The 9,174-nt window shown below is 46.9% G+C and overlaps 1 protein-coding gene across 1 annotated transcript; it reads right to left on the bottom strand.

Moving 5' to 3' along the window:
* Nucleotides 1-4,246: 4,246 nt before the first annotated feature.
* LOC145950515 (uncharacterized) lies at nt 4,247-6,327 on the bottom strand. Its single transcript, XM_083061605.1, has 2 exons — nt 4,642-6,327; nt 4,247-4,348 (listed from the first exon to the last, which is right to left on the bottom strand). Exons 1-2 carry the CDS (start codon nt 6,325-6,327, stop codon nt 4,247-4,249), a joined length of 1,788 nt encoding a protein of 595 aa, XP_082917731.1.
* Nucleotides 6,328-9,174: the final 2,847 nt, after the last annotated feature.

The following is a 9,174-nucleotide window of genomic DNA, read 5'->3' as shown; positions in this document are numbered from 1 at the left end:
AGGATTGTTTCCTTAGAGGAAAGTTTGAACAAGAGTAAGGCTGAGCTCAAGTGGGTATCTACTGAGCGAGATAGGCTACTAGAAGGTCGCCGTGTGTTTGAGGACGAGAAACAGGCCTAGGCGGCGGAGAAGGTTGCAATGGAGAAGGATTTGGAGGATGCTCGCCTATCGCGGGAAAAATATGCCAATGCTGCCCAAACCTTCGAGAGTGATGTGGCGAGTATGAAGGCCGAGATTGAGAAGTTGCAAGCTGACGCCCATGCTATCAAAATGAATTCACTGAAGAAGTTTACGCAAGGTTTTGATGCGGCGACTTCTCAGATAAAATTTCTGCATGCCGATCTCGACATTGGGGGAATGGGCTACTTTAAGGAGATTGTAAATGGTGAACTGGTGGATCCTCCCGAGGATGACTGAGTTCTGCCTCATAATGTTGTTTTTACCTTTACATTTTCATGTTTTTTGTTGATGGCTTGTATGGACCATTGTGACCCTTTGCTTTTATAAAATCTGTGTGTTTCCTTTGATATGAGTTGAGATATGAGTTGAGTGACTTGGTGTGTGCGAAAATATTGATCCTTTGCCGGCCAATTGCAAAATTTTTTCTAAGTTAAAAATGAATACTGAGGCACCTAGTCGCCCAAATTCCGACTAAAGAAATTGCCGAATTTTTTTCTAAGTTAAAAATGAATACTGAGGCACCTAGTCGCCCAAATTCCGACTAAAGAAATTGCTGAAGTTTTTTTTTCTAAGTTAAAAATGAATACTGAGGTACCTAGTCGCCCAAAATTCCGATTAGAAAAATTGCGGAAATTTTTCTAAGTTAAACTGAATACCAAGGCCTCTTGTTGCCAAAAATCCGACGTAAAAAAATGAAGAATTTTTTCTAAGTTAAAATGAATACCAGGGCATGTAGTCGCCCAAAATCCGACTAGCAAAAATTGCAGAATTTTTTCTAAGTTAAAATGAATAGCAGGGCATGTAGTCGCCCAAAATCCGACTAGCAAAATTGCAGAATTTTTTCTAAGTTAAAATGAATAGCAGGGCATGTAGTCGCCCAAAATCCGACTAGCAAAAATTGCAAAAGTTTTTCTAAGTTAAAATGAATAGCAGGGCATGTAGTCGCCCAAAATCCGACTAGCAAAAATTGCAGAATTTTTTCTAAGTTAAAATGAATAGCAGGGCATGTAGTCGCCCAAAATCCGACTAGCAAAAATTGCAGAATTTTTTCTAAGTTAAAATGAATAGCAAGGCATTAGTGGAATTTATCCATGCGAATGGTCGTCCAAATACCGACTGGAAGAAAATAACAAACTTTATCTAAATTAAAAGTTGAACCTTAATAAGAGAAGTCGTCCAAATACCGAGTCGAAGAGAGTAGTGGAATTTATCTAAAAGTTGATCCTCAGCGCGAGAAGTCGTCCAAATACCGAATGAAATAATGGGGAATTTTTCCTAATTTTCTTGACTCGACGACAGACTTTTCCGATTGTCCCTTGCCATTGCATTTTTTTTTTTGAAAGGAATCCGATGCGACCTGCTTGGTAAAATTCCGATTTTGCCGACAATCACGAGTTTGTCTTCGAGTTATTTATACTCGCCCAGTCGGACTTTTGCCGACAATCACGAGTTTGTGTTCGAGTTATTTATACTCGCCCAGTCAGACTTTTGCCGACAATCACGAGTCTGTCTTCGAGTTATTTATACTCGCCCAGTCGGACTTTTGCCGACAATCACGAGTCTGTCTTCTAGTTATTTATACTCGCCCAGTCGGACTTTTGCCGACAATCACGAGTAGTCGGACTTTTGCCGACAATCACGAGTCTGTCTTCGAGTTATTTATACTCGCCCAGTCGAACTTTTGCCGACAATCACGAGTCTGTCTTTGAGTTATTTATACTTGCCCAGTCGGACTTTTGCCGACAATCACGAGTCTGTCTTCGAGTTATTTATACTCGCCCAGTCGGACTTTTGCCGACAATCACGAGTCTATCTTCGAGTTATTTATACTCGCCCAGTCGGACTTTTGCCGACAATCACGAGTTTGTCTTCGAGTTATTTATACTCGCCCAGTCGGACTTTTGCCGACAATCACGAGTTTGTCTTCGAGTTATTTATACTCGCTCAGTCGGACTTTTGCCGACAATCACGAGTTTTTGTGCCTTTAAAATAACGTGTTAGGAGACAATGAAAGAAACAGAGAGATGGCATTTATTAGAATTGAAAAGGTCGGTGCCTCATTAAAAACCTTCTCAGCAAAAACCCCTCATATTTTTACGGGGACAAAATACTGAGTTAGGAAAAGAGTGCACCTAATACAAATATATAGAGAAACTAGCTATAGTAAAAGTGCAAATTTGCAGCATTCCATGTTCTCGGTATCAAACCTCCATCCAAGGTCCTCAGTCAGTAAGCCCCTTTGCCGACCACGTCATCAATTTTATAGGGGCCAACCCATTTAGGAGACAACTTGTTCTTCATCTGTGTTAGCTGAGCACGCCTCAAAACTAGGTCGCCTACGATAAAGTCTCTTGGATTCACCTTTGTGTTGTATTTGAAGGCGGCTCTCCTCTGGGCAGCTACTTGATTTATTCTTGCTTTTTCTCTTGTCTCTGCGATCAAGTCTAAATCAACTCGCCTTCCCTGGTCGGATTCCTCTTCAGAAAAAGCCGTAGTGCGCACTGAAGGCACTGCAATTTCGATCGGGATCATGGCGTCGGTTCCGTACACCAGATTGAAAGGAGTGTCTCGGGTCGTTAAATGAACAGTCGTGTGGTACGACCATAACACGCGGGGAAGCTCTTCCACCCACGAAGCGCCTGACTCTTGCACACGCTTCTTCAAACCTGAAAGGATTACCTTGTTGGCCGACTCCGCCTGGCCGTTAGACTGTGGGTGTTCAACAGAAGTGAATGCCATTCGGATGCCGACCTCTTTGCAAAAATCACGAACTCTTGTACTTGCAAACTGTGTCCCATTATCGGAAACGAGCATTTGAGGGACTCCATACCTGCACACCACATTCTTCCAAAGAAAAGTTCTTACCTTCTCCGCTGAGATGGTTGCAACTGGCTCCGCCTCGATCCATTTACTGAAGTAGTCTACCGCCACTATTAAGAATTTCAGTTGCCTTATCGCAATCGGGAATGGACCGAGAATATCAATCCCCCACTTATGGAAAGGCCAGGGAGATAGGATTGAATGTAGTCGTTCGGCCGGGGAATGGTGTAAAGCTGCATGTCTTTGGCATCCGTCACACTTTTGGACCCAATTGACACAGTCATTCCTCAAAGATGGCCAAAAATATCCGGCTCGGGAAACTTTGTATACTAGAGCTCGGCCTCCGATATGGCTTCCGCACATTCCACTGTGTACCTCATCCATTACTCTCTTTGCTTGCGGCATGGTCAAACATCTTAAGAGGGGAGAGCTGAAGCCCCTTCGGTACAGTCTTTCGTTGATGACTACGAACCTGGCCGACTCCCTTTGCACCAACGACGCCTCCCTCTTGTCTTCCGGTAACTCCCCCCGAGTTAGATATGCGATGTACGGTCCCATCCATGAATTAAGCTCTTCTTGGATGAACATGACGTTCCCTTGCGCCTCGTTTATACTTGGTTGTGCTAGCGTCTCTTGAATGACTGACCGAGTAGCTCCTGGTTTCTTCGTGCTTGCAAGTTTGGAGAGCAAGTCGGCCCTCGAATTCTGATCTCGTGGTACATGACTAAGTGTGAACTCTCGAAAATTTTCCGACAAAAGCCTAACCTTTTCCAGATACTTAGCTAGTTGAGGATCCTTCGCCTGGAAGGTGCCGGCTACCTGCCCTGTGATCAGTTGGGAGTCGCTTCTTGCCGATAGACTCGTTGCTCCCATTTCCTTTGCCAACGTCATACCGGCCAACAACGCTTCGTACTCGACTTGGTTATTGCTTGCACGGAATTCAAATCGCAATGACTGTTCCGATAAAATACCTCCTGGTCCTTCCAGGACGATCCCTGCTCCACTTCCCCCAAGGTTTGAAGCTCCGTCTACCGATAAGATCCACTGTGTCTCTTCAGTACTACCTTCATCGGCTGGTGAGGTTAGTTCCGTCACGAAGTCGGATAGCGTTTGAGCTTTGATTGCTCCTCTCGGCTCGTACTTGATGGAATACTCTGATAGTTCCACAGACCACTTCATCATCCTTCCTGCCAAGTCGGGCTTCTGCAGCACTTGCCTGATCGGATGGTCTGTCCGGACTACGACCTCATAACTCTGGAAATAATGTCTCAGCTTGCACGCCGTGACCAGTATCGCTAGGGCTAACTTTTCTATCTTCTAATAACGGACCTCTGCTCCTTGTAAGACCCTGCTAACAAAATAAACGGACAATTATGAGTTACCTCTTTCCTGTACTAAGACTGTGCTGATGGCGCTATCGGATGCCGACAGATACATCAGTAAGGGGAGATCGGCCTACGGTTTGGAGAGTATTGGCAGTGAGGTGAGAGCCTGCTTGAGTTCGCCGAATGCTCTCTCACATTCATCTGTCCACGCAAATTTGTAATTCTTCCTCAAACATTGGAACAAGGGGAGCGACTTGTCTGCTGCCTTCGAAAGGAACCGAGAAAGGGAGGCCATCCTCCCTGTCAACTACTGTACCTCCTTTACTGTAGCTGGGCTTCTCATACTGATTATAGCAGAGCACTTATCGGGATTTGCTTCGATGCCACGATGCGTTAGTAGGAAACCGAGGAATTTTCCCGCTTGGACGCCGAAAGAGCACTTCGCGGGGTTCAGTTTGAGTTGGTAGTGTGCTAGGGTGTCGAACGACTCTTGAAGGTAGGAAAAATGCCGACCCACGCTGGGCGACTTGACCACCATGTCGTCTACGTACGCCTCCACATTCCTTCCGAGTTGATCGGCCAACACCTTGTCCATAAGCCTCTGGTACGTCGCCCCGGCGTTCTTCAATCCGAAAGGCATCACCTTGTAACAGTAGCTGGCCTGATAGGCCATGAACGCTGTTTTATCTTCATCAGCTGGGTGCATCCTGATCTGATTGTACCCCGAGTACGCGTCCATGAAACTCAACAATTCATACCCCGATGCGTTGTCGACTAGACAATCTATGTTGGGCAGCGGGTATGAATCTTTTGGACAAGCTTTGTTTAAATCGGTGAAGTCCGTGCACATCCTCCAGGTTCCGTTACTCTTTCGTACCATTACCACATTCGCCAGCCATGTCGGGTATTGGATTTCTCGAATGTGACCAGCTGTCAACAATTTCTTTGTCTCCTCGGCTATGGCCCTCTTCTTATCCTCTCCAAACTTTCGTCGTTTCTGGATCACCGGTTTCGCATTAGGGTCGACCATTAGACGGTGACATAGAAAATCGGGATGAATGCCTGGCATGTCGCCGGCACTCCATGCGAAAGCTGAAACGTTGCTCTTCAATACGGTCAGCAACCCTTCCTCATCTTCCTTAGTTAAAGACACACCAATCTTGACTGTTTTTCCCTCGGCCAAGCTAACTTCCTTCACGTCTTCTGCTGGGGCTGGTCGGGAATCGAAGTGGGTCATCCTCGGATCCAACTCGATTGATTGGATCCCCCGATCAACCTGTGTCACATATAACTGTCTCCTCGCCCCCAAACTGTCCTCGTAGCACTTCCTTGCGACTTCTTGATCAACACAGAGGACCCCAACCTTCCCGCTGGGTAAAGGGTACTTCAGCTTCAAGTGGGGTGTGGAGACAACTGCTCCCAACTTATTCAATGTCGGTCGTCCGACTAGTATGCTGTAGGACGACTGAGCATTGACCACCAGGTATCGGACAGTGATAGTCTTCATGTAGTCTCCTTGGCCGAAAGTTGTCTCCAAGTCGGCGTATCCCCTAGCTGTTACCTGATCACCTGCAAAACCAACTAAAGTACCTGCATTTGGCATTAGACGGTCAGTCAGAATTTTCATCCTGACGAAAGCTTCCCAGAACATTATGTCTGCCGAGCTGCCCTGGTCCACCAGTACGCGTTTCACATTATAACCCATGACTATCGCCGAGACGACAATCGGGTCATCCTTATGTGGGGACACACCTTCGAAGTCGGCGTCCGAAAATGTGATAGCAGGCCGAGATGGTTTCACCCGGTCCGAGACGGATAAAACAGACCGAGAGTACCTCTTCCGTGCTGCTGATGTCGGGCCCCCTCCAGCGAATCCTCCCGCTATAGTGTTGAAGTCTCCATGGACAGCTTGTTGGTGAGTCTCTGTTCTTTTTTCTAGAGGATCTCTCGGGGGAGACCTCCCCTCTCGCCTCTTTCTTCTCGTGTTTTCTCCTTCACGCATGCGTCGCCTGTCGGACGGGCCCTCCTCCTGCTTCCCTGCAATGAATTTTTTTAAACGTCCCTCCTTAATGAGGCGCTCTATCTGTCTACCGAGGACGAAGCAATTCTCAGTAGTATGCCCGTGAGTCCGGTGGAATTCGCACCAATCGGTTTTATACGGTCCCAACTATCGGTCAGTCGCCGCAGGGAACTCGAAAAGTGACGCGCTATTGACGTCATGTAGTATGTTCCGCCTGGGAACGTTGAGTGGGGTAAACTTCTCTTCTTCCCTGTTGTGCGTCCATTCGGTCCTTGGCCGACCGACATGATCGGCCTGCCGGTAGTTACCCTCCTTCGTGTTATAGCGGTCCCGTCGCTTACTCCAATCCAATCGTGGTCGGAGATGTTTGTTGACTTCCTTATTGCTGCCCCCTGCTTCTCGGTTCTCAGCTGCTCTTTTAATAATCTGGTTCTCCTCCGTCTTGATGTGGCTCAAGGCGAAAGCCCGAACCTCCGACATCGTTTGACAGTTCGCCCTTTCAAGCGCAATGTCGAAGGCTCCGGACCTCAAACCTTTCTGGAATGCGATGACCGCCATCCTCTCGTCCAACGACGCTATCCTCAAGGCGACCTCGTTGAACCTTTGTAGGAAATCTTTCAAAGACTCTTCGCGTTGCTGCTTGAGGTCGAACAAATCCGACGTGATTCGTGGCTTCTTTTTGTTAGCGGCGAACTGCGCCATGAAGAGCCGGCTAAAGACATCGAAGTCGGTGATCGACCGATCAGGAAGACCGCTAAACCAGTCTAGCGCCGCCTTCTTGAGCGTGCCCATGAACAACTTACAGTGGACTTCCATGCTCCCTCCACAGATCAACATTTGAGCCCGGAAGTCCGTCAAATGCTGACTGGGGTCCTGCGTTCCATCAAAAGGTTCGATCTGTGGTATCCGATGATCCCTAGGGATCATCTCAGCCTGTATGGCTTCCGAGAATGGTCTAAAGTCCCTAGGGACCTCCAGCATGACGTCCTCCTCCACAGTCCTGGTACTAGCAGCCATTCTGGCTTGCAGCTCGTCCGCTCTCCTCCTGATGTCTTCATTCTCGCGCTGGATGGCCTCCTCTCTCTCCCTGGACCGTGCGTTGTCCTCCCTCAAGCCATTGATCATGGCCATCATCTCCTCCATGGTAGGAGGTTGTGAGTTGTTGTTGTTGTTGTTGTTGCTGCCTCTCGCCATAGTAAAGTGTGGGTTCTTCTGTATGACTTGGGGCGTAGGAAAAGTTTCACCGTAGCCCCATGGTGGGCGCCAAAATGTTCCGGCCAAAGGATGGACTAGGGTTTTTTCCTAGATCGTGCCTTAGAGCCAGAGCATTCAAAAGTGTAATCTGCCCTCTCAACTCTAGGGTTTTGGGTTTTATGGTGAGTTGTTCGTGGGCCTCTTGGACCCCGAGGATCAAGGGATTTTCCTAACCGTTCTTATCACGTCGATGCGGGATTAGCGGGAACGAACTTAGTCGGGATCCGACCGACAGGGCCTATACCGAAAGTCCAGCGAGGTACATGCTGAGCCCTCCTCCGGGTTGATGCCAAAAAGGAGATCGCGGTCGCCTTATTTTCGAGTGCCCCTAAGGCGAGAAGGTTTAGGGCCTGGAGGCCTAGTCGGGTAATTTCCGAGTGTAGGGACGTTAACACTCTATCACCAATAAGGAGATCAAGTCGGTCCATGACCGAGACGGTACACTTGCCTTCCAGCCTTGAGCCAATGAGGCGAAAAGGCTAGAGCGGCTCTCTTCTTTGCGTCGCCCCAGTATTGGGCCGAGAGGGGTTGTCGGCGATCAACCGAGACGGTACACTTGCCTTCCAGCCTTGAGCCAATGAGGCGAAAAGGCTAGAGCGGCTCTCTTATTTAGTTCATGACATGTTCTAAAAGTTTGTTGAATTCCATGTGAATTTGTCTCCTATACATGCATGGTTAGCCACCCCTACATGCTCATCATCACATGATTGTCCCTTGTCCTTTGTATGACAACCAAGTAGTGTTTTGTTGCTGAAAAATCTGCCAAGAATGTGTGTTTGTTTGCTGAAAAAAACTGCACCAAATTAGTACATAGTACAAGACACATTCCACCTTACAAAAGTTGCTTTTTGCATGCCACTTGTCCTTTTTGTCTCCTACTTTTTTGTGCTACTTTTAATTCACCCACAAGTGTAAAAACCAAGCAACATAACAAGGTTAAAATTCAAAAAAAAACTGACCAAGGGGCTGCACCAAAAGCTGGCTGGAAAAATACAAGAAAAAAAAATTCAAAAGGAAATTGTTGCTAGACTTGTGGACAATTACCATTTTACCCTTGCACAATTGGAGTGGACTTGGACCATTTTTTGTACCCATATTTGGACCCATTTTATGACAAAACCCGTGGCTGGACATTAAGGAAAGGACCTTACACTAATTGATTTCATTTAAGGACAAGGAACATTAAACACTTAATTCTATTCTAGAACCCTTCTAGGATTTTCCTTTGAGTGCTTGCCTTCTTAAATGTGCCTTAATTTTTTGCTTGTCTTTCTTGGAATTCCTTGTGTTTTGTCTCATCAATATTCCTCTTGAGTTTAGCCTTCCTAATTGATCATTTTTAGTTTTTATTTCTTAGCCTCCTTTCTTGCTCTTGGTTGGTTTGTTTCACTTGGTGTAGATGAAGCCTACTTCCACACTTCCATGCAATTTTGGGGAAGATTGAGTTGGAGGAGTTGGCCATGAGATCCAAAGAGCTTTGGGAGGGAACCATCACAAACATAGAGTGCCAAACACATCGGGAGGAAACTAACCAAGTTTTCTCATTGTGAAGGGAACACCAAATTGGAGCTTGAA

This window comes from Cajanus cajan, chromosome 8 (assembly GCF_000230855.2).
Source record: "Cajanus cajan strain Asha chromosome 8, NIPB_CcT2T_4, whole genome shotgun sequence".
In the NCBI taxonomy this organism is placed as follows: Eukaryota; Viridiplantae; Streptophyta; class Magnoliopsida; order Fabales; family Fabaceae; genus Cajanus; species Cajanus cajan.
This window is presented reverse-complemented; position numbering and strand designations above follow the sequence as displayed.

Bases quoted from the DNA above. Each gene is read 5' to 3' on its own strand.
- LOC145950515 (XM_083061605.1), bottom strand. From the start codon at position 6,327: ATGCGTGAAGGAGAAAACACGAGAAGAAAGAGGCGAGAGGGGAGGTCT. The intron at 4,349-4,641 runs GTACAGTAGTTG...TTTTGTTAGCAG, and splicing joins GCCCAGCTACAGTAAAGGAG to GGTCTTACAAGGAGCAGAGG.